The sequence below is a fragment of the Chelmon rostratus genome, chromosome 15 (assembly GCF_017976325.1).
Source record: "Chelmon rostratus isolate fCheRos1 chromosome 15, fCheRos1.pri, whole genome shotgun sequence".
Classification (NCBI taxonomy): Eukaryota; Metazoa; Chordata; class Actinopteri; order Chaetodontiformes; family Chaetodontidae; genus Chelmon; species Chelmon rostratus.
Window position 1 is genome coordinate 13,983,100 of NC_055672.1, and position 27,661 is coordinate 14,010,760.

Consider the following 27,661-nt stretch of genomic DNA (forward strand, 5'->3'; position numbering starts at 1 on the left):
CTCCCACTCTCCACTCAGTGCTTCGGTCATGAACACACACACACACACAGGCTGGTGTGAGACAGTCTCTTGGCCAGTCGCGGGAGCTGGACCCTTACTGACTGACTTGTGTTCTTTCACCCTGGGAAGCTGATGGATGATGTTTGTTTGGTTTAGCTGTAGTGAATGTGCAAACACACACACACTCACATGCACGGCCATGACTGAAACACACACGAACTAACTGGGGGTAGGGGTTGGCTTGCCCTCTCTCGTTCCCCTGCCCCGTGTTGATTTTGGGCTCTATTTAAAGTTTTTTCAGCTCTGAGTTTTCCGTCTCTTACGTGCCGGCGCGCAAAATGTTCAGACCCAACTGAGACTTTCTTCATGCTCACAAGAAACCAGCCAGTTAACTTGAGTTTTAATGAGCTGGCGTGACCGTCCAACTTTAAAACACGCGATATCGGTGTGAAAGAAAGGCGGTTTAAAAAGCTGCTCTCACCTCTTGCGCAGTCGGTCAGTAAAATGGCCTCAAAGATGAAGAGCACAATCTTCAGGATGCCCATACTGTCCAAAGACAACTTCATGTTCCCTAAATCTGCAAGACACATGGTGACACAGGGTATAAACACCAATCCATGGAGAATAATGGGGCTATAAGAGGATTTAGGGGGAAAAAAATCTATGTTGATCAAGCCAATTTCACATGCTATGATTAATAAAACTTCCCCATATGAAATATAACATAATGTTATACACAAGTAATATCAATGACTGTACTATTAATCACAACTCAGGTTTCAGGTACTCAAAAGACTTTTTCTGTCTGAAAAAAGCTTTTGGTTGAGTTGACCTCAGTATTTCCCAAACTAGACTCCTTTGACATTTTGGGGTCTGTAAGAAGGTCTGCAGAGTCCAGAAGGAACCCAAAATAAATAAAGTTTGATGTCAGAAATCTATACAACTTCCATAACAACAGACCAACAGTAAGCTAGCACTATCATAGACAGTGTGAGAGTGATTATTCACAGTCCATGTACAGTCAGACACTCTGTGGGGTCTGTCTGGGGCTTTACATTGGGGTCTCTTAGGGTACTTGTAAAGTTTAAGAAGTCCTAGTTAATGTTACAGCACATTTACGAACATGTGCTAATATTCAAAAGGCTAACGGAGGTCTTGAACCGTGTATTAAACCGTCTGTTTTAGCTAGTTTATCTTTGCTGCATTTTCAGTAAGATATCACTGATGCTGCCCACTTGTAGCTTGCATGCAAATAAACGGGAAAAAAATGTCAACAAAAACGGAGGAAAGGCCAGTATAAAGGTGTCGATAACGTACCTGGATATTCTATGAATGAAGTCAACCTTGAACCAGCCTCTTGACAGAAATGCTTTTAGCTAAAGTCCGTGTTGAGTCCATGAATCAAAAGTGTCAGTGGTCGACTTCTCACCGACCTCTACCGGACCAGCGCGTGCTCGTCTCTGACAGAAAAATAACGGACTCGAGGCCGTAACGAAACCGCGAATCCGCAACCAAAAGTCTCATGAGCTCATTTTTAAAACCTCAGTCCAGTCTGTGTAGTCCGCTTCGTCCACCGAGTGACTGTTCCAGTGCGCGCAGAGCGGAGGCTCGTTGTCCGTCCCAGAGCTGCCGCTGCGGGCCAATCACAGCCCGCAGAGTCCGGACACGTTTAACTCTTTATCTCTCACCCACACGAACCTCTTCATCACAAAGCCATTATCTCACCGCCGTCAGCTTAATGTACGAGAAAACTGATAACAGCTGTGGAGTCTGGAGCTCGATACAAACATCATTGCATAATTAAGTCTTTATTAAAGGCAAGTTCCCAGAATGCTTTGCTGCTATTCCCCTACATGAGATTAAAAACTTTTAGAAAAGTACTTATTAACTCACTGCTAGGCATTCAAATCACCACACTATTATTAAAGTTTTAACTTCAGAAGTCGCAGCTGAAAACACATCTGGAATACTTAATTTTATATATTTCAGGTTGAATAAATTAAAATATATGTTCAATCGTGTATTTCCGTGCGCTATGAATGATAAATACTATTTTAATGCCACACCATGAACAAGTGCTGCCATCTAGTGGTCACTATCTTGATCAGCTCACTTCCTAACATAATGCAGAACAGTTTTCACTCAGTTCTGTGTATGTTTGCAAAATCAGCAATAGGATATGTGTTCCACTGCTCTTTTTGCCTCAAATCCACTACTGACAGTTATGCCTTTGAGACAAAATGTTTCCCTGTCTGAGGTTACCATTGTGTTGCTCTAGAGGTTTACTCGAGAATTTTTGCAGTGCATTTCCACAAAGTTGAGGTATTTCTGTGAGATAGATAGAAACAAAATCAAATTCACAGCAGACATATCCTGACATGAAGGCTGCAGTAAGGCAAAAGCTTCACAAAAAGCTGGCTCTTACACTTCCCATGATACGATCAATAGCAGAATTTCATTAGACCCTGCATTTCTGGTAAGGATCCATGTCTTTCAAACTCAATGCCCCCGTTTTGTTTCTTTGAAAAGCTCCATACTGAGCCACACAAGACATTATCTGTTTCCACAGGGCGAGGTGCTTTCTCATGACGAGTAAACTGGTCTTTCTGTGTAAAGTGTAGTGCCACTTTTAACTATGTGGGAAAATCTGAAGCACTAAAATGCGTCATTCCAACCCTCCACAAAACTCAGAAATTCAGCAAAGTAGGGTGTTGCTCATCTGATGAGTAGGCCCACACTGCCTACTCAAGTGGCAGGAAACACTGACAAATAGTAACTAAAATAGCCTCAAGCTGTAAATGAGCATCTTTGGAGAATATTCAGTCTGTCATTATTCAACTGTATACTCAACTATTATAAAGGTAAACCATCTCAGCGTTTAGCGTCTCATCTTTATAGCCTGTGGGGCTGCACATCAGTACGACATTACAAATTAAAAGGCTAGACTCACTCTCTCTTTGGCTGTTGGACTAGAAGGACAGTCGGTTGATCAATCCAAGACATAAATCTAATAAAACATTTCAAGGCAGAAATTCAAGAGAGGTTATCAGTCGCTATTTTTAAACAGGAAAAGTAATTTATTTCAATATACATCGCATTTAAAACTATATAACATTATTTGTTTGTCGAATATTTTACACAGCTCTTATCATGGAAATGTCCTGGAATTTTACAAAATAAGACGAAGCTCTGAAACAATAACAGGACATCCCGCCCTTTAATTACTGCATGATTCCTTGAATTTTAAATTAATTATAGCTTCATACATTACTTTTGTTCTTTATAAAAGAAAAAAAAAAAACATACCTTTTCAAAGTGAGCTTATATGTTCTTTGATGAAAATAAGATCAATCCAACAGTAGGAGAGTGATTTTGATTATGTAATGCCTGAGAAACTGCTTGACGTCAGAGCAGAATGGACGAGATGTGATATTTCATGTCGCTCCAAGGTCCGTATATGTAGATTGGCCACTTCAGACCATTCAGATGTACAAACTGTAATATAGATTGAGCATGGAAGATACTTTGTATGCTGTCATTGCAATGGAAGCAGATTCAAGAGCAGAAAGGAAGTCAGTCTGGGAACAAAATACCTGTTCCTGTTTGACAGTACCACCGGAGCCAAAGAAGAAAATAATTTAGTGTAAACCCCAATCATACCTCTCTCTTCAGAAATTACCTTTAACTACAATCTAAATAGCAAAGGGTGTCTCTAAAATGTGCAGGACCATTGCAGTTGGTAGTCACAATATTGCACTACATCGAGTGTGAGGAAGAGAAATCAGTGGGCAATAATCGGCCTGTAGTCTGTAGGCCAGCACCTGAGAAGGCCTCTGGTTCAGAACATGTTCACATTGTTCACAACAGGGGGATGCGAGCACTGAGCGAAGAGAGGTCAACTCTCCACTAGGGGGCCTTCAATGACCTGATGGTGATGACTAAAGAATCCCTTACATCCATCTCAGTGTGCAGCGAAGTCCCCAGAGAAAACTAAACATGCTATGGTGCAACTGTAAAAGCAAGGGGCACAGCCCATTGCCATCAAGAGGTGAACGGTCAAACTTGTTGGAACCAAGACCCCATTTCAGAGAGTGATACACAATTACACATTCATTGCCATTAACAGCATGAAGGAATCTCAATATAAAAGCCGTCCGTTTTTCATTTTTGCTTAACTGGGACTGGTGGCCTAGCCTGGTGGAGATTCCTTTTCCAGTTCCCATTTGAACAGCAACCATTTACTGAAGACATTGTAGTGTAGCTATTACCAGAATTATCCTTATTTACATGTTTATCATGACTTACATTCTTTTGAGTAATCCGAGTCCCATGGGAGCTCTGGCACAGATGTAGGAAGCTCGCTAAAGCATAAGAAAATATGTCACAAGTCCTTTCATTTACACCGAAAGCAACAAAGCTAACAAGGTGGCCCGTTCTGAGTTTGTGCTGCAAACTGCTACAGAGGACTGATGTACAATGCCAGTTCAAAACCTGTTACTGCCTGTTTATCCACTCTCCTTTTTGCACCTCTAGAGTCAGACAGGCATTTGTGAATCATATGTGTGTGTTAGCTGGGCACTGAAATCAAACCCTTTGATTCCCAGTGACGCACTGGTCTCTCTGAAGCATCAGAAACAGGTTGAATCATGACTCGTGGCTGCGTCTCTGCTCTGTCATCTGTAATGGCCTTACTCTGAAGCCTTGCTTAGCAGGTACTATGACGACCATTAAGTCAAACCAGGGCATCTGTGTGGCATTTGCTTTGTACACAGCCGTGGATCTGTCTGTTGCATATGCTCCTGTTGTGGCATGCTTGCGATGATGATCTGGGGTCAGATGCCAGCCTTGTCGCTGTAGAAGGGCGTGACATGAAACATGTAGCAGTGTGTGCACACCCTGACAGGCTTCACCTGGCCATATCGGGGCAAAGGAGCAGAATGGGAGGAGCAGCGAGAGCAGAAGATCTGAAACGACACAGTGTGTAATGAATTAGTTATCATCCATATGATGACGACGCAAAATGTACGAGTCATCATTTTGATCAACTACACATTAAACGGAGAGTTTGGACACCTGGCTGTGTAGGTCATCATACCTTTCCACAGCTTCTACAGTGATGCTTCCTGCGGATGACAGTGAAGGGAGCCTTGCAGGCAATGCAGGAGTTGCAGGCCTCATCAGGCACCCAGTCTGGAGGGTCTACACAGAGCCAATAAGAAACAGTTAACACAAAGACGGCCTGTCACCAGTCATCAGTATGTCTGCTGCAGAAATAAGGAGGAAAAGGAACGGGCTGACATTTCAACTAAACTCTGAGTGGCTCTGTTTCTGGATTTACTGACCTTCGAACTGGCCCTCCCGGGCCTTGGCTGCCAGTTCCGAAGAGGAAATCGTCTCCTGACAGAGAGCACAGTCCTCTAGCACTGCACTACGCAGAACAGGACCTGCTGGACATCATCAAAGAAAGTAAAACCGCTGTGTTGTGTGATTGATTGTTGTGTTAAAAGCTCTGTTGCAGAGTTATGGACCAGTTAGAGACAATGCAGTGCAGACATGCTGAGGCAGATGAGGAGGCATTGCAGTAGTCGAGATAGTGTGGATAACTATTTCAAAAAAGGTTAAGGGAGGGGCTTTTACAATGTCTTTTATTTGAAAAAAGCAGGACTGAACCACTGACTTCATGTGACTTGAGAGTGGGGTCAAACCAATCAAGCAGTTTTTTTGTGATTGATATTTATTCAGTTTTATCATCAAGTAGTTACATAAACCTGTAATATCTGATTTTTTTTGCCATTGATTATAGTGGAAACAACATTGCCTTATCACTACCTTTTAAACTGATGTGGTGAACTTAGCAAATAGTTGCTTATTTACACATCCACCAGTTACAGAGCAATATTATCTTTCGTTTAGTTTCTGAGCACCTGGCAAATGTAAGGGAATTATTTATTCTCTTTTAGCTCTGTTTTTGGTCTCTACCAACTCCTGAGAGAAATATCTATGTCTCTATGTTCGCCATCAAGTCTCTAACTGTGTCTCTCTGCTGTTTGGTGCAGAGCAGCAGGTTTTCAGAGGTTTTTCTTTCTGCTGAAAACAGCAGCCTGCAGTGATGAGAGTGAATCAAAACAGCAAAGTCAAAAAACAGCTAAACAATGAACTGAAAGATGTTATAAAGCTCTACAAAAAGCTTGGGGGAGCTGCAAAGTTGGGTGATAAATCTCTGTAGGTTCATCATTAAGAGCGACCAGTTTCATGTTGTCATTTGATATATTGCTGGTATAAAAGCATCCATCGTAATTGCGGTAACAATAATGTTGAACATTAAGTTTATAGACAAATGTGAAATGAAGCACATTTAAGATTTTGAGCAATAGGGCCAATGAAAACAATCTCAAAGTTTGGTTCAAGGCATTTTTTACATTTACAGTCATGTTTTCGCACACTAAAGCAGTTTTGAACTCTGTCTGTTTTATATTAATAAGGGAAAGACTATGTACCGTGACAAATTGTATATAAAAAAACATGTTCCTCACCTCTCTTTTGCTTATCATTGTCACCCTGCTCACACTTGGTTGCCATGACTTCAAACAGAGTCTTGAGGATGCTGCGAAGGTCGCTAGCATAGTTGGTCTGCAGCTGATCGGCAACACCTGCAACACACATAATGGATGTCAGCATGAGAGAGACAAAGCGATGGAGGGAGAGCAACGTACAAAGAGAGAGAGTTTCTACCTGATATACAAACAAAGAGGCGGTGGATGAGGTCGCTGCTGCTGTGGAAGCGAGATCGGATCTTGTTCCTGGCAGCCATCTTGGCATCTTGCAGGGCCAACTGGATCTCCTGTTGGTCCAGGTCTTCTGACGTACCCGAGCTGGGGGTCAGACTGCTGACAGGGCTGGAGGGAGTGAAGAGAGACCAGGACAAGAGGACAAGATCAGTATCTTGTCTTTCTGAGCAATTTGCACAATCAATTCATACTTTTCATTGCACAGTTTGATCTTTAAGATAACAATTATGACATATTATCACATTATCACATAAAACGAGGATTGAAAAGAAACAAACCCACTCCCTACATATTTCTCCTGTGTTGTTATGCACATCACAAATTGTCAGGTATTTGCTGTTATCACTGAATGTACTGGACATCAATACTCTAAAATCTGTCTAATTAAATCGACTGTCTAAGCCAGGGAGCAAATTAATGCTGTCACCTGTAGCCCTTACGGGAAGGAGTGACTGACACTTCAATAAACTTCTGAATGTGAACGAAGCGCTGCATAAAGACTGGATATGAATGAAGCAATCTTTTCATCTGTCCTGCAAGGACTTTTTAGTTATTATCAGAGCGTGGGCAGGAAAAAAACACTCACAATCATATGACAGTGACACACATACTTTCATGACTGACTGGTTACCTGGGAGTGTATGCGCTGCTTGACAGACTACATGTGGTGACCGACACACTCTCACAGTCACTATCTGACACAGAGCTGAGGGGAGAGTTCTGAAAACTAAAAACAACCAAATAAATTGTGAAAAAAAGAGGGAGAAATAAAAGAAGGACAAAACAAAAGCAATGGCAACAGAAACAGAAACACACAGCTAGATAATTAAGGCAACGTAAGGCGAAGTGCAAACAATGGATGAAAGCAGCAGAATAATTCAACATATATGATGCAATATGGTGAAATAAAACAGATATGTTGATGCAAGACTTTGTTGGGGTCATATGTCCTCCAAAGGAAACAGATCATTGCAACATGAATCAAAAAGCTAGTAAAATGATTCATAGAGCACACCTGGAGCTCCTCCTGCTGTCCTCTTTGGTGTCCCTCTTCGAGTCTTTAGTTCCTGGCTTGTCCTTATCTGTCTCCTTGTCCCTCTGTCGGCCTCCACTGGCCTGCTGCCTCTTTTCAATACCCAGCTGGTGGTTAGATGGGGAGGGTCCGCCCTCTCCACTGGAGCCACAGTCCTGAGCGTGCTGGCCTGGCCCTGGAGCTAGGCACTTCTCACAGAGGTGGAAGTTTGATTCCTCTTCCAGGGTCTCTGCAGAGCAGCGGGAAGAAGGGGGAGTCAACTGGGTGAGCTCACCCTTACTGTGAGGCTCGTGGCCTCGTGGGGGAAGCCGGCAGGCAGAAGACTGGATGACAGTGCTGGGGGCTGCTGTCTTACAGTGTTTATCCAGTCCCAGAGCCAGGCCTAACCCCAGACCGGTGGTCTCTGAGGTGATGGCATCCTCGTGGCCATCCTCACAGCTCCCACAGCAGACGCAGGAGTTCAGCAGGCAGTGAGTGGCCACCAGGGGGCCGCAGGGCTCAATTTCAGAGGGAGTGGGCCGTGGCAGCAGCAGCTTGTCCACGGCCAGCTCCGTCAAGCTCGGGGAGCGGGGGTTGAAGATGACCGTGGCAGACAGCTTCATTCCACCCATACGGTGGGCGATGACCTCAGCTGTTTCAGACGTTGTCCCCTCCAAACCCATCTCCCACCCATTGGTGTAAGGCAGAGGTTCAGAGCCAGGAGCAGAAGTGCGAGGAGGGAGCTTTGCATTAGGACAGTGTGTGTTCTGGCTGCGTGGCTGTGGGCAAGGCTGCTCTGAGTGGGCCTCAGAGTACCAGCCGTTCCTGGTAGAGGCTGGTCGCGGTCCCAGCTTGTGCTGCACAGGACGAGCAGACTCTGCTGCTTTGGAAGGTGAGGCGACACAATTACAGGCCTCTCTTGAGATGCTGGTGATGCTGTCTCCTGCTGCGTCCAAGTCCTCCATGAGGAAGACCCTGTCCTCCTCCTCTACATAGATGCCTGTCCTTCCCCGGCCCACCAGGAGCCTGTGGGGAGAGGCCTCGGTGCTGGAAGCCCCACTGGAGCCTCCTGCCTCTCCTCTGCGGGGTTGATGTGCTGGGGACTGACCCTGGCTAGGAGGCGACAGGAGGGTGGACATCTCGTCGCCCACGCGGTACACCATCATGTTGAGCTGCTCCAGCTCCTCCTCATCGTACTGCATGGAGCAAGCCAACTCGGCCTCCTCTGCCTCCTCGCACAGCAGGCCCTGTTCTTGCCCCTCCTCCCCCCTCTCGGTTTCCACCTCCTCCCAGCCCTTTTCCACTTCTGCCAGCTCCTCCTCCTTTTGGCTGGGACAGACAAACAGAGCCAGATGCTCCTGCTCCCCCTCACTTTCCCCCTTGGAGGTGTCATCAGCGGGTCTGCAGGATGAGTGATTCTCTTGGACTGGAGCTGGTGAGCCATTTGTGGCCTCGTCAGTGGACAACTCCCCATCCTGAGAGATACAAAGGTTCCTCTCCAGCGTAATCAACTCGTCCTCAGTCAGGGTCTGCAGCAGGTCTCTGCAAAAGCATTATTGTAACATATTGATAGAGGAAAAAGGATCATTCAGAAAGATAAAATTATTTTCTATTATATTCAGACTTTACCTGATTTTCTTCAGTAAAGTGCGAAAAGGCCGGAAGAGTTCAGACATGTCCTCTGATTTTTGGTCGAGGTTGAGAGGTCCCTCTGAATATACAACCAGCCCACTAAAAATATGTTTAAAATTCTGTTAGAGGGAGGAAGTAGCAGAAAACAAAGAGGTGGGCGGAAGAATGGAGAGGACAGGCAACACTTACCACACAATGGCTAGTCTGGGAATTGTAAACATCAGTGCGGGTTCATAGTCATCGATCATGTCTTGTGTGAGATAGCCCAGCTTCAGGGCCCTGAGACAGCAGCACAGGGGAAAACACAGTAGGAATTAACCACTTCATCTCCACATATTATTTAAATTCTGGTAAACTCCAGATGACGTCAGCTGCTCTATTGGCTGTAATTCTTAGTTTAAAAGATTTGTTCGTCTGTAAACTCACCTCTCCACAGTCTCACAGAAGAGCACGATCACCTCCTGCTGTACGTAGTATTCTTTGGGAGACTTCACAGGCACCATGGCTGACACATAACTGGCAACAGAAGAAAAACGATTGTAATGACATTCACAGCTTTGTTGGAAGTTTTTCTCAAACTTGCACCAACAAATGCTTGAGAGGATGATAAATGCAGACTAATTGTGTTGCAACTGCCAATAATGTCTGGTTCTTCGTTTACCTGAGCTCAAACTCAGCAAAAAGGCTGTCGAAATGTCGCAATGCGTCCTTCATGCGGTCCGTGTACAAGTTGAGGTCTCTCAGGGCCTGGTCTCTGGTGATGTTGCGTACCTCCTCCAGGCTGCGAGTGAGGTCCTTAGCCAGGGGTCTCATTGCTATACTCTCTATCTCCCTGTTCATGATGATGGAGCCGGCAGCCAGACACTGCACAGAAACACATAGGTCATAAATTATCTCACCTTGTAAAGAAGATTAAATGATGTTTACTATGGCACGCTTGACGATTAAGAAACACCACAATTGTAAAAAATGAAATACAGTATTTTTATGCACATGTGGGGACTTGGGAAAGGTTGTTTTCTTCCAGACTGACACTGGAGGGAATACATTACCTCAGCTCCAAACCACAGCTGCCCCGCCAAGTTGTCATGACGAATCTCCTCGGGGAACTTGACAGAGAAGTCTCTGTTGGCCCGGTCGTTGGGGATACATTCATCCATGATCTGATTGATAATGTTCAACACATTGTCCTGCAGACGAGCACGAGAGTGACAGAGAACAAAATTGAACAAACTAGTTGGAGGGATAAACATGAGTGTGTGAAAACCTGTTTCTGAAAAGCAATTCTCTCAGTGTTTACTTTTATGAACTAATGTTGGTTAATAATCCAAGCTTCACCTCTTTCAGGAAGGCCATTGCATTGCAGCATTTAAAGACCATTGATTAGGAAATGAATGAAAACAATTTGACAAGCGCATGAGACCATTACGACGCTCGCAGCTACATTCTCCCTCAATAAAAACACTAAACTAAAGCCCATAATTCCAGCAGTGAAAATGCAGTGTCACACACAGCAAGAGCTAATCAAGAGCTTATGTGCCGCTGGCATGTACAACAGCCATAACAATGACTTACAATGAGCCTTTCACTCAACCGCAGCTGCACTGTGCACTGTAATCTTGTCAGGCACAGCACTGCGTCTTTCTCTGCTCGCCCCGAGGAGAAAGATTAAAAAGCTTTGAGAAGGAGAGCTTAACCACCGATTCCTTTATAGCCTTGTGTGTGTGTGTGTGTGTGTGTGTGTGTGTGTGTGTGTGTGTGTGTGTGTGTGTGTCTGTCTTCGCTGGCCTGTTCAGACTACCACCCCACTGTCTGTGAGCATCTCCCAGTAGGGGACACTGGTGATAACCTTCACTGCTGTTGGTTTTGAATCATCCAGAGGTAGTGACTCCGGCGTGAAACCTGACACGCCACAGTCACAAAAGACTGGCTTCTTTCCTTTTTTCAGCTTATCTCTCACTCCTTGCACCGTCTATCTCTGACCCGTTCTCTTTCTCCGTCTCTTGTGTATGGCGTCTAACTCAATCTTTGTCCATCTGAAACGCACATGCACACACACACACACGCTGGCCTGCTTGTTCCAGCAGGCCACACTGTAAGAACAGCCGTGCCAACATAATATGAGCAGCATGCCAGCAACCCCCACAGAGGCCCATGAACACAAGAGCCGATAGCTGCAGTGGCAGGTTCAAGTGCAAAATTTTGGCTTGAGTGCACTTGCCTTCTATTCTTGGGGCCTTGGGGCTATGGGGTATCATGCTTAATTCATTCCCAAAAAAACCCTGAGAATTTGCCACTAAACATTTTCATTGCAACTTGAAGAATGAGAAAATCAAAGACTCATTTGAGGCGTGAACAAGAGCTAGTCATTCACAACTGTTAAAAAGCCTGAGCTCGATCAATTCTGGGGTGATAACAAAATCAATTTTTAAAAACTCAGAATAAGGAAGGAAAAAGGAAGAAGAGCATCAGAACAATGAAAAGAGAAAGAAGGTGAGAAGAGATACCGAAGAAAAACAAGGTGACAGATTGGCAGAGGGAAGGATGGAGGAGAGAGAGACAGAACAGTCGGGGATCAAGTGATGACCTTATTAAGTGGTTCAACCCTGTGTGCTGAGGCGGCGGGGGGAGGCCAAGGCACAACGGGCCAGATGACGACCTCCCCTCCACCACCTCCAGCTCTCTCAGCATGATGCAGCATGGCAGCCATCATTCATGCACACCTTGCATCACCTTCTAAGCTCTTCTCAGCCCTCTCCTCACATAAAGACCTGAAACAATGACCTGTATCACAACATACAATAACTTATCCTACTAATGTAATACAGCATAATACATAGGAGAGATAGTTAATATCTTAAGATTCTCAGTTTGTGTACCATTCAGTATTTTTTGCATTGAGTTAAAAAAAAAACAAAAGAGGCCAATTTGTGAGCCAATTCTTGTTCCAGTTACCTCAGGAGAAGTGCTCTTGTTGTAACCATTTGCAAACAACCCACGTGACACAGAAAAGTCCAAGTCTGCTTATCTTATCTTATCATCAATACAAGAACCCGGCCAAGCAAAGTTTAGTAAGGCGACGGTCATCACCACACCTGTGTCCAGAAAAGGGTGAAAAGGATGTTAACTATTTTCAGCTTCCAGGCCAAACCAAGGTCCAGTCAGGTGATTATGTAAATGAAATGAAACTAGAGTAAACCTATGAATGTGTGGCTCAGAGTCAAATCCAAGCTGGAGATCAAATTAACACTCACAAGCCTCATAGCAGCTTCAGATAAACTTCTGAATACATTTCTTGTCCCTCTCATCACTTCCACTGAAATCACATTAGGAAGGGATCTCTTAATGGTCAGTATAAAAAGGAGGAGCCTTACTCCACTTACGGGCTACTCTGATGTATTATTTATAATGAATGAATGAAATAACGGTAATTCAAACAGACTGAAATGTATCCTCAGTGAAATGAGCGTGTTGGTTTCTCCTTCCTGACCTGACATGATCGGAACTGGTTGACCAGCAGGGTACATCTCTGAGGGTCCTTCCTGCCGTCGAGGCCGTCCAGCTCAGTGGCCACCTGATTCAGCTCTTCATCAGCGTAGTAGAACTGGGCCAGAAGCTGAGGGTCCGTCCTCTGCACAGAAACACAAAGGGACACAAGGAGGTCATTTTCAGTACAGTTATGGCTCCTTATCGGAAACAATACGGATGAGGCAATGCACAGAAACAATACAAATTATAAATTAAAATTACTCTGATGATTAATTACTGGCTTTGAAAATAGTCTCTTCCCTCTCTATGTTATGTGTTACCAAGTTGCATGTGTGCTTTGCTCATTCATTAACTGTGTTATTTATTAGTATCTTGTAGCGCAACATAGAGATGTCTGCATTCAGGCTGCAACAAATGATTATCCTTATCTCTCAATCTGTCAATTATGTATATATTGATTGATCGACAAACAGTTGAAAGACATTCAGTTTACTGTCACAGAAGATGTGACCAGAAAACACTCACATTTCAGAAGCTGAAACCAGAGAATCAGTCGTCAAAATGGTTGTATATTCATTTTCTGTTGATTGACTAATCAATTTAAGGCATAATGTGTAACCTCTGTTACATATTTTATTGAGTTGTGTACTTAAACTTTCCCAAATGATTCCAGCAATGTTCAAACACAGAGAAATCTGTAATTTTAGTCAAGGTAAAGTGTTTCTTGTGGTCGCCTTTTAGTGGGGTCATATTCCCTTCAACCCCTGTAGTTGCAATAACTTCAAGGGAAAAACATGAAACTCCAGATGATACATCAAACCATCAAATTAAAGATATAAGAGAATATCTTTCATTGAGTGAACTTGACTCTGATCACAGCAAAGCAAAAGATTTAGCGTCCTTTTCTACCTGGTTCTTAAGCTGTGGCCGCGAATGTCAGTGTGTCAGCCGTGAAATCATGTGACCCAACCTTGCATTTCAAAACAACCTAACATTTACAGAGAAAGTGAATGAGTATCAAAGCAAACAAGACTTCTATTTGACTCTAAACAGAGTACAGGCCAGACCAAGCCAGCAGACACCGTGCTATAATTTACTCTTATCAGGATCTCACGCCTTACTGAGCTGTGAGAGATGTGAATAAACTCCCCAGTGTCCAACCTGCTTATTGATCTCATGAGGTGAGTCAATTATTAATTTCAGCTGCAAAATTTAGCAACACGCTTAGAGGAAATCCGGCAATAATACAGAGTGAGCACAATACAATATGTTCTTGATCTGCTCTATTTTAACCATCAGGTCAACCTGTCGCTCAGGAGAACGACCGGCGTTCATTCATTGCACTAGTTTCCATGAGCAGTGCTTTGGGGAATTAAGCTGTGCACTGTTTGGAGCTGTACATGAGGGACATACAGTGTCAGGCATGGCCGGCTGCAGTTTCCAGAAAACCAGCTTGATGCTTTGTGGGTTTCTTACTGTGGGCAAGTCAACACATGAATTTGGTATTATGTTCAGCAAGTCTCCTGGTTCCAACGCTGGGCTACTACGGCACCTTTGTGTTAACAGCTAGAGTGTTTAAGTCAGCATTGTTTCAACTCCTCCTATTCTATACACCCAGCTGTGGATCTAACTTTTCCAGTCACCTTCTGCTTAGAGGATATAAACCCTAATCTCATGCAAATAAACTATGAAACTGAGAGAGCAGTCAAGTCAAAGCAATACAGCTCAAACATGGAGGCTGCATAGCACAGCAACATACCCTGTAGGGACAAAAATAAAATCAGGTAAGTAGGCCATTGAATAGGGCGGCTTAACAACAGATTGCTCTCTAATTTGCCAAGGTGGTGATTTATGAGCAAACACAAGGCATGGGTTATAGCAATTCTCATTAATGCCTAAACAATTTTTCAACAAATATGGGAAAGTAAATGATAAAAACAGGCATGAATTTTGACAAGAGGAGTCAACAGAGGTTAATATAGTGTGAAAGCTCCCCACAAGACTCGGTGTAATTAGAGAGCCAGGCCCTGGCAGAGGATTTTTGTCATTATCTCCCACCATGCTCCCGTCAGTGTGTGGGGGAACAGCACAGCACAGAAAATCACTCCGCTGCTGCGTGAACACACAAGGCAGGGAGGAGACACCGGAGCACAGAAATCCTAAACGTGACAGTTGATCGTTCGCTAACCCAAAATGAAATACCTGCAATTGAGATTTTACAGGAGCAGTTTTTAAACGATGACACCGACAAACACTGTGTGCGCTCACACGCACCATATCCAGGGGAGGGCTCACGTTGATCGAAAGGTTAATGGCTTTGAAAATGACGACCACACGCAGACGTGCATCATCACAAACCACATGTACCCAATGACGGTACAGGAGCTTAAAAGGACAGCATGACTGTGCAGACGGGAAGAAGGGAAAGCAGTAAACAGGCTCATCTGGCTGCCAAGCGTCGACTGCCTGGAAGTAGTTTTCATGAAGTCAACCTGAATACTGGTATTTACTGAAACCTCTCACAGGACCTTTTCCCTTAAGTTTGCAGTGCTTCCTGTTGCGTGATGCTCCACCCCGTGGGCCCTCGCTTCTCTCTCTGAATATGATACATGGTGCTGTTCCCTCACTCTCTCTCATTAATAATGAAACAAACAGCAAGGAGAAAACACAGAGATATAACCTACAGCTGGGGTGCTTGTCGCATTATTACTGTGAGGGGAAAACACATTTTGAACATCTTAAAGGTTTTTTGGAGGAATGAGATATGTCACAACACACGACTAAATCTTAATTAACATGGGCTATTTCCTCAATGCTAACTTTTGTCATTGTCCTATTTTGTTGGGTGTTAATGCAGTTTGCAAGACAGATCATTTACATTTTTGCAAAATCAATAATTTTCCTGCATATTTTGCTCGTGTGTGAATTTTGATGTCTCTGCCAAGTCGTGTTTACTGAATAAATTGGAAAAGCGATGCAGAGAAGGAATCTAATCCCAACTGAAACAGGCAACTGTGTGTCTGTATTACAGCAGGAAAATACAGGAAGTGTTTCACACTCTTCTTCCTAACGAGGTCACATACATGCTCTATATATACAACCTCACTGCAAAAATGTTTGGATGCTGTGTAAAACATAAATAAAAACAGAATGCAATCATTTGCAAATGAACTGTGTTTACCGACAGTGGTTTTACAAAGCAATGTCCTTTATACAACCATGTGTTTCACTAAGTGGTGAACCTCACTCCATCCTAGCTTGTGAACGACTGAGCCTTTCAAGATTTCATACACAATCATGATACCATCACCTGTTACATTAAATATACTGTCTTTGTATTGTTTTCAAATGCAAAATTAAATCCTGTTTTTCCTATGTTTTACACAGTGTTACCACTTTTTTGGAATCGCAGTTGTAAATAATATGTGAAGAATGGGAATAGACAGCCACGGTACTACAGCAAAACAGAAAATAATCAGCAGAGACAAAACGGTAAATAGTATTATTAATCACGGCACTGGCATTACTATAATAGCAATAAATTCAAGTGGGTTTCTCTTAATGTGTAGGAGTATTAATGAAATCTTAATTAAACACAAGAAAGCTAAAAACAAACAAACCAACACAGTAAGAAGAGGTACCTTTACATCCTAATTTAATCTCTGAACAGTGAGAAGGGCAATGATATCACCAGTCAGGAGTCATATTTGACTGAACTTTTAACAATTGCACAACAATGAGTGAGTCTATGACACAAATGTCATGATGACCAAACAGGAAATGGGAGTGGTAGGCACTACACGGCCCCACAGAGTGCTGCCATTCAGTTTGAGATTTCTGAAGCATATAGGCCAACGCTGACAGAGGAAGGAAAGGAGTATTTGAGACAGACGCCATCCTATAGCCTCCTCCTGCTGCATTCCTCACGCAAGAGGGAACATTCCTGCAGCATTGCATCACAGGGGCAAAGTCAAAGGCAGGCAATGTCCAAGACATGCTGATCTACTTTGAGATAGGCAGCAATGCTTGAGCTGCTTGGTCTACAATCATCATTCATCAAATGTTAGAAAAAAGTTATGAAAAGATTAGAACTGACAAGCGAACAGGTCACTGGAGTTTCATATACTGTAGATGTCTTCTTCATAGCCATTACTGACACCAGTGGTTGCACCAGCTGTTTGAAAGTTAAACGTTGGCCTACTTATAAAGTAAATGGACATTTACAACAGAGTGAACCACAAAAACTAGTTCCTTGGTAGAAATTAGTCACTAAATATTGCCAGGTGTAACTGTTGTATCACAAACTGAAACAACAACTTTAATATATTGTTTGGCTTCCTAAAACAGCTACATTTGGCAGTTATATTCCAGCTTGTAATGCTACAGTGACTTCCTGTGTATGTAGTGGATTGATTTTGATTGAACAGAACGTGTTTCCTGGCAACTGATTCAAACATTACAGAAGTGCAACCAAATCCTGCACAAGTGCAAAAGTCAAAAGCCATTGTAACATTTAATCAAACTCAGCACCGGTAACAGCTCTCATTAAGAGAGTCATAAAATATGGACTAATCCTGTGTTTGAAGTTCCAAATCTAAAGTCTTGAACGGTAGACTCTGAAAAGCAAAAAAAAAGGGAAGCTGTCTGTTGAACAAGAGCCTGTTTTCTATTGCTTACATACAGGAACATTGGTTGGCACAGAGTGAAATATTGGCCTTGACATTTACTGCACGTAAATTGTTTTTAAAGATATGTCTTACAATAACTTGTAACTACAAAAAAAGCTTAAAGAATTACAACTTTATAAAACTCCAGACTGAGAAAAATAAATACAAGGTGACGAAAAGAGAAAAAAACATGACAAGTGACAATCAAATTAAGGAGATGAAAAACAACACCATCCTATAAGGGTGTAAAAGGTAAAAAAAAAAAAAAAAAAAAAAAAGTACCTGTGACCATCCTGGGATCTGACTCCTGAACTTGCGACTTGTGTCATCACCACCAATGACAGCTCTACCTTGTGTAAGTGAGGAAATGACTCAGCAGATTCAGCCCTCGTCCCCTGCGGCGCGCCGCTCTCCTGCTAGACTCCTGCTGTCAGTTGTCCTGGCTGCCCTCTCTTTGAGATGACTCAAAAACTCTATCCAGTGCGGTCGCAAACCCATCATTGCAGACTATTACGCTCCCACAACTTCATCCAGAGTGACAATTACTGTTAAGCCCTTTCAATCACATCATTTTCACAGTGACTCAGTGAAATTTCTGTCCCTTTTGTTTAACGTTAAATCAATAACAGGCGCTGACAGTGTGACTCTTATTGAAACGTGTTACGAGTTGCCTGCTGCTGTACAATCAACATCATCTCAGCCAGCTTTCTCCTTGAGCTTCTGATTCTGAGCTTCATTTCTATTCAGACTATGCGGATGATGGAGGCCGTCAGGCTAATGCTTCATGAACGTCCATAGCATTGGTGCGTGCACACTGAGCCCACTTAAGGGACTTATGAGAAACCTTGCCTCTGCCCTCCATACTCTATTCCAGGCTCAATTTGCTGCCTTCTGGCTGCCTTCCAAGGATCAGAGGCAAATATTGTAGGGGGGAAACCAGTTCACTCTGCTTTCTCCTGTCAGTTGGCAGACCGGCAAAAAAGCAGCCGGATACAGTTCATCGCCTTATTTATTATTCAGGACTCAGCATAAAAGCCCTGGCAAGAGCGAGCCAATCGTTTTGGTAACAAACAAGGAAACTTCCTCGACCATTATTTATATTAAGTTTGGCAGAATAAAAAGTATGCTCTCTCTAAGAATGCAGTGTTATGCTGAAGTAGGTTCAGTTGTGTTGAGTCATTCCTTTCATGTTCAGCTTGCATCAGGAGTTTCTGTCCTCACCTCTGTGCTGTTTTCTGCAGCTACCAAGTTATTGATGATGATCTTTCAGGCATAGACTCCGGCTGTCTTGATGTCACTCTGGTCACATTTTAAGACAGATTTTCTATTAAATAAATACGTAATGTAAATCAAAGGCACTAATCACAGAGTGCTGAGTAGTATTTCTGCACCAACCAGCTGAAAGTTGGATCCACAGCAGACTACAGACTTAACTCCACTCATTGACTCAGTATATTTAGATTGGTCTGCCCATCTGGACTGATGGCATAATCTGTGTGTTTGTCTCCTCTCAGAGGGCTGCCCTAATCTGGCATTGGGACCAGGCAATGACCTATGCATGTGCCAGGCACATGGTTTAGCATGACAGGCTGAGGTGGCGGCGGGAGGGGTGCAGAGGATTTAGATGGCTAAGAGGCGTGTCCAGGATCCCCTGATGATAGTGTGATGACACGTGGGGACACCCCTCTTCCCAGCAACTGCAAGGACGTTCTTATGCAAGAAATAATCTGGTTATACAATCCAGAACTGGCAGTTCAATTGTGGCAACATGAGGGGAAGAGAGAAATTTTAGATTTACAAAATTAAAACATTTTTCATGTAGCATATGGCCCCGTTTACACTTGGCATTAACGTGTGTCTCAGAACAAACAGACACAATGTTTTTTTACACAAAGAAAGAAACTTAATGTACAACATTTGCCGAATTTTCAAGTAGGCCCGAATTATTAAGAATTTGTCGTAGACAGCAGTTCACAAAGTTTATATAGTTTCTCCTAACTCATCAACAAAAAAAATTGCATGATTTTTTAAGGGAGTGTTCTTCACAATCAACAAAGTGAGAGCCTTTATTGGTTACTGTGTATTCATCAATAAAATTTCGTCTTCTTCCATAAATTCAGTATAAATTGTGAAATCAGTTGAAACTGTGTTCAAACAGCCGCTAAATGTTGGCAGGTGTGACACACTTTTGACACATAGTAGCCGACAGGTCGGTACAGCAATGCCTTGACAAACTGACACAATGTTTTTACAAGAAAAGAAACAACTTAATGTTTTGCATTTGATGCCAAATTTACAAGAAGGCACAAAAGAGTAATAATTTACCATAGCTGTTTCACAAAGTTTATTGAGTTTCTCCTCACTCAACAGCTCGCAAAATTGCATGATTGTTAAAGGAAGTCTGGGGATATTGAGGTTACTAGTTTAATGGTGAAATCAGTTAAATCAACAGTGTGCTGCATCTGCTGCTTATCTTGGCAGGTAAGAGAGCCCAATCTGCATTACAGTGAACCAAACAGAAGTCAGAAATCAAATGTTTCACACGTACTTGCACACGGGACGTCAGTTAAGTAAGCGCTCCTACATTCACGTACACACTGCTAAAAGGATGTAGCCCAGACCACCTTCTAATGTGGCCTGAGTGATAGGACCTCAATGTGTCCTGGCTGCATGCACATCTGTTCTTAGAGCTGTCCACTTGTGATGACACAAACCAAGGCACATATTTATGCCAGGTGTCAACAGGGCCAATGAGTGCTGAGGAGATGACAAGGTTGGAAGAGATGCATGCCCTCCATCTTTATACAAAAACACCAGCGACAGAAAATACAGGCACACCTGACATTTAAGAATCTTACTGTCCTCATACTGTTCATTGTTATGAAGAGTCACTGAGAACTGGCATTGCCCAGGCCGTCCCAAATTACACACAATGACAGCATGGACAGCAACAGTATGTGTGTGTGCGTGCAAACACACGTCGTTGATTGCTGTTTGTGCAGGTTAAATGTATGCAAGTCAACATGCTCGCATGGATTCCACCTAAAATTGCGCCACTAACATCTCAATCTAACTGCACAGTAGCAAAATCAGTAGTAATAAACAAATAAATACGTAAATAATAAACATGTAGCAGTAATCTGTCTGCATCTTTCCACCTCTTCAAATAAAACCTCTCACCCACAAAGAGATTTGTTTTGCTCAGTACTGTTTGGTATGAGCACAGTCATTCATACCATCTTTTGACAAATAAAAAAATACTGTATATCACAATGTAATCAATGTCCTGTATCCTTTTCAAAGGATGACACTTGCTCCCATCCTCAAGTCTGACATTACTGACTTTACCTTTGTTCCTCCCCTCTGGCACATGAAAACTACAGAATGAGGAGGACACAGACATATTTTAGTACTCATTTACTGAACATACACTTTTAAAATACGAGCTGGAATATCAATGTTTATCAAAAATCCTGTTTCAATAGGTCAATTCCTCAGGATTGGTTATCATCCCAGCCCTTAAATAAGAAACAAGAAGAAAGACTGGAGCTGCTAAAGAGAGAGATCCTCTCATCTTATCTCCTGCCAACTCTAACCAAGGCCAAAATCTAATCCCAAAAATACATGCCTACTGTTCTCCTCCTCTACCCTTTTCCCTGCCATTCTCCCCTGCTGCTATGACAGAGCCCAGAGCACGAGGGGTGGCATTTCGTTCTTCTTAGAACAGTCACTCATGATATAGACAAAGGGCACCTGGAGTGCATGCTTTATGTTGATCACGGGTGAAAATGAAGGGAGGGATCTAAAATCAGAGATGGTACAAATTATTACAAATCAGAAACAAGGTGTAGAAAATGACTGCAGCCTCTCCGTCAATACCAGGACTAGCTGATTCTCTGTGGTACCTTTAAATCTCACTCTTCTTCCACTGCTACTTTCCTTCAATCATCGCTTCCTCACACCTCGGACAGCAGGCCCCTATTCCCCAATCCTGCAATGAATTTAAAAAGGCCTTCAATCGCCTGGCCTGTCGCGATCTGCACTCGGGTCAGCTCTCTAAATCCCGGCAGCTGACACCAAATCAATTACCGCATGGCTGGTGGGTAAGCAGAATGGGACATCCACAAAGAACTCCAGAAACGGGGCTAAATATGAAGCCATGCTGGCCGCTGCTCAGCAGTTTGCTGCTCCCTCTTCCATCAACCCTGTGCCAACTGCACAGAAACAAGTCTGCAAAGACAAGATCCTAATTGCTTTGCCTGCTCTCGGCTCTTCAGGTCACATCTTAGCAATATTCACAAACAAACTGCTGATGAATGACAAATGAAGGGCAAACGAGAGGTTAAGATAAATCATGTAAACAACAGCAGAGCCCATAACAGCCAAGCCTGTCACACACTACAGAAGTGGAGCAATTATAACGGAGGAATCAACCGTGATTTACCTGTTGCTGAGAGCTGTGGCAAAATATATCAAAGAAAAAAGCTGTGATGACAATATAAATGATAGTCATCTGTAATTTTAGATTTCTGATACATGTTTACTTATTAACTTGAGAGAAAAACCTAAATACTTCTAATTCACTGAAAAATCATGAATTCAGTTAATTGGGGCTCTAAGTAGTGACTATTTTCATTACTGATTACTCTGCTGATTATATATATATATATTAAAAATGGTCTATAAATATTCATAGAACCCAAGGTGATTACTTATTTTGTCAGAACAACAGACCAAAATCCAACAACACCTTACTGAAACAATCAAACAATACGTACTGGAAAGCTGCTGAAAATGTGTCCCAGGTTTTCATCAGTACTGTCACAGATTTTTAAAAAGCATTAAGAGTACAAAACATAACTCCAATGACCCTCCTGTAATGACTTTCTTAATATGACATTAATAGCTATTACTGCTGATTTAACCATGTGTCCTCCCCACCTCTTCACAGACGAACACTTCCTTTCAAAATCAAATTCAACTGATGCATTTTAAACAGGGCCCACACAGCTGGCAACAGAGGGAAAACTGACTCCTGAGTGGACGATAAGTAAAAATGTGTTGCTTTGTGAAACCATCAGCTGTCAGCAATCTTTCTGACAGCAAAGACAAACATCTCGAAAACATCTTTTATGGTGGCTTGACAATGATTCGTGACTCTGGTAAATGCTCAGTACATGCCTCGTCATGTTTCATGAACATGTACAAATGATTTGACACCGTTGTTTCTTTATACAAAATGGATGATTTTATGAGATTTGACATTAAAGTATTAAAAATATATAGTTACAATTTTTATTTAGAGCTGAAACGACTAGTGCAAAAAATGACAATTCTTTTGTCATTTTTTTTAAAACACAAATACCAGAAATTTATTGGGTCTTGCTTATCAAATACAAATATTTGCTGGTTTTCTTAGTCTTCTACAATTGTAAATTGAATATATTTCTGTTTTGGACTGTTGCTCCGTTTTTGTTTTTGTTTTTTTTACAATATACTAAAATTAAAGCTGCATAACAAACACCTCGTACAAACAAATGAATTCAAATCTAAAAGCATGTATTGTACATGGAGGTAAGGGGCAGAAATTGAGCTTTTGAGACGATACATAGTGGAAGTTACACTAAAAAACTACTAAGAAACTGAGAACTTGTCTAATGGTCAAATCTGTGAAGATTTCTGTGCATTAATTCTAATTCTATATTTCTCAAATCAAGATGTATTTTTTCCTAGTTCTGTCAGATGTTGAGTGACCTTATCAAAGCAATCGAGCGTTCGCATTACACTTGTTCATACGCTTACTAATAGGCCTACATTGTTACACACTGATATTGGTTTGACATTTCGATAAGGAGGAGTGCACCTCCCGTCGCACTGAACTGTCCGATGGGGAGAGGGGGGAATGAAAGGCAAATCAGCAGCATCCTGTAGATGGAGGTGAGTGCACCCGGCCTGGTGCGAGCTGTGAGCCCGTCACGCTGACAGATGAGGTGGTTTGGAGCTGAAGGTCAGCTCCTGAATGCCTGATGGAATAACAACCAAGAGAGGAACACAGGCTTCAGAGGAAGTGTACAGGTTTAGCCTCCTGACATCTCTCTCTCTCCATCAGTCACTTTGTAAGTTTGCTGCTGATGAACAGTGGGAAGGGGGGCAGTGGCCATTTTGGCTGCTCAGAAACCTGAGCCAGATCTCGTCTTTGTTTCGGACTGCAGGGTTGAAGAATATGTTTATGAATACTTTCCCCCGATTTTGCCCTCTCCAAAGCCTCTTTGCCTATTAAACATTTCCCTACAGAATGTACAGTCAAAGTTCAACAAGTGAGCAGTCAGATAAAAGAAGCGAAAACACCTAGAACAAGTTAAACTATTCACACAAAAACCAGCTAAACCAGTTTAAACGTCTGGAGGGAATGTGAAAAATCTCACTTTACAGAAGTAAAGCCTTACTTTAGGTGAGTTAACCATTACAGCCTTTCCCCCAACAGCCATACAGATGACCAGGACAATCCATTCTTACACATTCATCTTTTTCTTGAAGTTGGCACTTTGATGACACAGTCGGGCAGAATAGACAGGTACATTATGTCCTGCACGGAGCTTCACACTCCTCTCAAACACACTGCGAAGGGATTGTGCAGCAGGGGGAAAACGAAAGTCCTCCTCTGTGGGACTTATCTGTGAAGGCAAAGAGCAGCCCTGGAAATATCAATAGCTCCACTTCAGTCAAGGGTACATGCTGATTCAACACTTTTCTGTCTCCAGGAGAACACAGTTCAATAATAAACAGCTTACCGTGGATGCAAAATGATGACGCTATGAGGTGTTCAACTATAAATGCTGGAACATGTCGGTTGGGCACAGATTTTAATTACCACAGAAATATTTTCTCTCCATGCAAAAGAGAAACAACTTGCAAGCTTAGCTGCTGTTCAGCAGCAGGAGCATAAAGTGTACTGCAACCGCCGTTCATTACTGTTGTCTTTTCATGCTGCTTGGCACAGTTACAGAGCACTTCTCTCCTCACTCCTTTGAGGCAGAAGTGGTCATTTAAAACCCACAGACTTATGTGTAATTCTGCTAATTCCCACCATGGCTGTGATTTGGCAGAAAGGCACTGATATAATAGCTCAGCACTTCAGAGTCAGTAGTCATTCATGAATGTGACAATACTCTGGTGAACCCCAACACTTATGCCTAACCCCAACAATGGACTACCAAAATGCTGTGCCAGCAAACATGGTCAAACAGAGAAAAGAGGAATGACGCAGGTGCGTGTATGTGGTAAAGAGCAGGTGGATAATATGTAATCACAGGCATTTTATTTTATCCCTGTCTGACATTACTGTTGCAAAATTCTCCAATTACTGTTATTGTTTGATATAGAAACACAGTCGTCTTCTGTTACCAGAGAGATCAGTAAGAAATACATGTTGACAAATCTTAGTAAAGTAAAGCAAAAAATGGGATTTGTATGCTACAAACACAACACCGACCAACTTGTTTAAGAGGCAGTCTGCACTATGTTTTCCTCAATTTCTAATAGTAGAAAAATCTGGTTTCGAGACTCACTATTGACAGCAGTTATGATGCATATATGTGCTGCAGTTATGACAATATACTGAAAGGACGTCATGCATTAAACATGTTATTCATGACTTGCTCCAGACAAAAACTACAGAGGAAACAGAGACTACATTAAGTGTGTATTACAAATGGTTTGCATCATTTCGCAAAGTGCTTTTCAATGGAATATTTGCTCAGTCTTCCCTGTAAATAGCAAACTTTCCTCGACAAGATATGAGTAATCGGAATAAGGCTACGAGCATGCATGTAGACCGTAAGCCCACGTTAAATATTACAACATCTAGAGCTTAGAAATCTCTCTAGCTAAACCGGGCGCTGAGTAAATCCAACTTGAGCACAAAATCTGTGACGGTTTATTACTCCATTAAAACTCTTTGATAATACAACGCTAAAAAAGTACACACTGATTAAAAACAACTTGCCTCAGATTTATGCAGTTTTGTGTGTGCGTGCAAATCAGCGTATTAAGAACATTACTTTACAAATGTCTCAACCTAAAACCGAAAAGTTAACAATGTTTCTCTCTGGGAATAAATATTCATATTTACTCATCCTAAAAAGTGCTGCAGTTGTCATATATTAAACTGTTCATTTAACAAGGCAACCAAGCCTTCAATACTCCCTCTGCTGTGTCAGGCATGTTTTCACACTCAGAGCCTGATAGACAGAATCACAGCACAACCATTACTAGCTCACCCCAAGGATGATGATTTTGCCTGCGAATGGTGTGTCCTGTGTCCAGCTGATTTGTTTGCTTTGCTTTTAACAATTTATCCAGTTTGAGGTGACATCTACAATAAATTAACATATCAAACTCATTCAAATGTGACACAGCTGAAACAATAAATCATTTAATTAAACAGTTTAAAAATAATTAACTACTGTGATAATCAATTAGTTGCTTCAGTCATATTTCAATCTTAAATGGCAAACATTTTCACTAATTCCAGCTTCTCAACCGTGAGGTTCGGTTGCTTTTCTTTGTCTTATGTGACAGCAAATTAAATATCTGAGGGACTGGGGTTATTAGTCACATAAAACAAACATTGCAAATACATAACCACGGGATTAGGTAAATTGTGATGGCCATTATTTTTCTATTTTCTGACATTTTACACACCAAATAATTTATAAAATGATTGAGAAAATAACCAGCAGATGACTTGATAATGGAAATAACAATAGCTGCAGCCCTGAAATGCTTCACAACTTTTTGTTTACTTTTCTATCAAAACATATCTTACTTTTGATATATTTTGTATTTTTTTCATTGATGATTACAACGTCATTCTCATTAACATTATTATCATTTTGTTATTATTTTGTCATTATTGTTGCTGTTTTTGTTATCGATAATCGTATTATTATTGTTATTAAGGTTCAACAAATAATTTATAACAAAAGAAATTCACTTGAACAATATCTAACACGAGTAACACTGACAGCTGAAGGCAGTCAGTACATTTCAGTGGACATTGCCCAAATGTAACATTGTTAGCCCTGACTAGCGCTTGAAAACAAAAGCATCAACAACAACAAAGGGAGAGCTGCTGGTTAATACAGTGTAACATCAGGCACACGGGCTAACGTTAGCAGATGTGTGGCAGAAGTGATCGGGCTAGCGAGCCACATTGATCGGCTGTTTTGCTAGCTATCTCTTAAGCTATGCATAAAAAAATGAGCGTCTGCGGAGCTGACATGCCGTGTGAATCCATGCGAACTTACCTTGGGCTTATACAGCCACTTTCGAAAGCGGTTCATCGTCACCTCGCCACCTTCCTTTGTCACCAACCCCTCCTCTCCTCTCCTGTACCTGTGTGTCTGACAGTGCCCGCGGTTGGCTGCTAAGCTAGCTAGCGCTGGTGGGTTCCAAAACGGAAAATGGACAAAACACAATGTACGGTAAGTTGTCCTGAACGTTACAACGCGGCTCTGAAGGCGTACAAAGGAGATATTCGACAACAGCGACTTATTTCCATCTTCCCTGAATCCCGAGGTTGGCTGCCCGTCTCCCCCGCCCGGCCACTTTCCAAGTCCCGACGACACAGACAAGCGGAGCACCGACGGCTCTGCTGTTCTCTGCCCCTCTAACGCTGCTTGATGACAGTCACGTTGACAGCATTCACCTCCCACTTTCCCAGGAAATGATGCCTTCACGTTCCGCTCTCAAATACCGGGCTCCCAACCGCTTTTAGTAGAAAATATGACAAAACAGACCGTAAGTGTTACAGTGTGACTGGTGTTTTTTATTTTTCAAAGATCTGATTCGTGTGTTTAATGTTGTTACTTCAATAAAGTTCAATTACCTAGGTAAAGATTCTTGAAAATACATCTACTCCTTCTCCCTCATTGGAAAATCTGACCGAGTCTGTGAATATGCAAACGCTTGTTTTTGTTTTAAATTTCCTACTTTTTCATACTTTGCTTAAAAGTCCATTCTCAATGTTGGAGGTTTCAAGTTGCATATTAGACCATGATTGGCTTCCAAAC

General features: G+C 42.3%; 2 protein-coding genes across 3 annotated transcripts in view; both read right to left on the minus strand.

Moving 5' to 3' along the window:
• Nucleotides 1-1,566, minus strand: part of LOC121618639 (fibroblast growth factor receptor-like 1) — a 28,713-nt gene extending 27,147 nt beyond the window's left edge. The window contains exons 1-2 of the mRNA XM_041954167.1: nucleotides 1,318-1,566; nucleotides 482-577 (exon numbers count right to left, since the gene is read on the minus strand). Of these exons, the coding sequence (XP_041810101.1) occupies nucleotides 482-566 (85 nt within the window). The 5' untranslated portion in view covers nucleotides 567-577; nucleotides 1,318-1,566. The remainder of the gene's footprint in view (nucleotides 1-481; nucleotides 578-1,317) is intronic.
• Nucleotides 1,567-3,062: 1,496 nt separating this feature from the next.
• On the minus strand, nucleotides 3,063-27,246 carry zfyve28 (zinc finger, FYVE domain containing 28). Of its 2 annotated transcripts, none has more exons than XM_041954575.1 (14): nucleotides 26,897-27,246; nucleotides 12,923-13,063; nucleotides 10,485-10,622; nucleotides 10,094-10,296; nucleotides 9,859-9,948; nucleotides 9,622-9,711; nucleotides 9,430-9,531; nucleotides 7,804-9,342; nucleotides 7,420-7,515; nucleotides 6,733-6,896; nucleotides 6,534-6,650; nucleotides 5,343-5,444; nucleotides 5,096-5,199; nucleotides 3,063-4,964 (listed from the first exon to the last, which is right to left on the minus strand). In XM_041954575.1, the coding sequence occupies exons 1-14, from the start codon at nucleotides 26,930-26,932 to the stop codon at nucleotides 4,833-4,835; spliced, it is 3,054 nt and encodes a 1,017-aa protein (XP_041810509.1). In that variant the 5' UTR covers nucleotides 26,933-27,246; the 3' UTR covers nucleotides 3,063-4,832. The 2 variants fall into 2 exon arrangements, with proteins under 2 accessions (XP_041810509.1, XP_041810508.1); XM_041954574.1 differs by having other exon boundaries at nucleotides 5,343-5,447.
• Nucleotides 27,247-27,661: the final 415 nt, after the last annotated feature.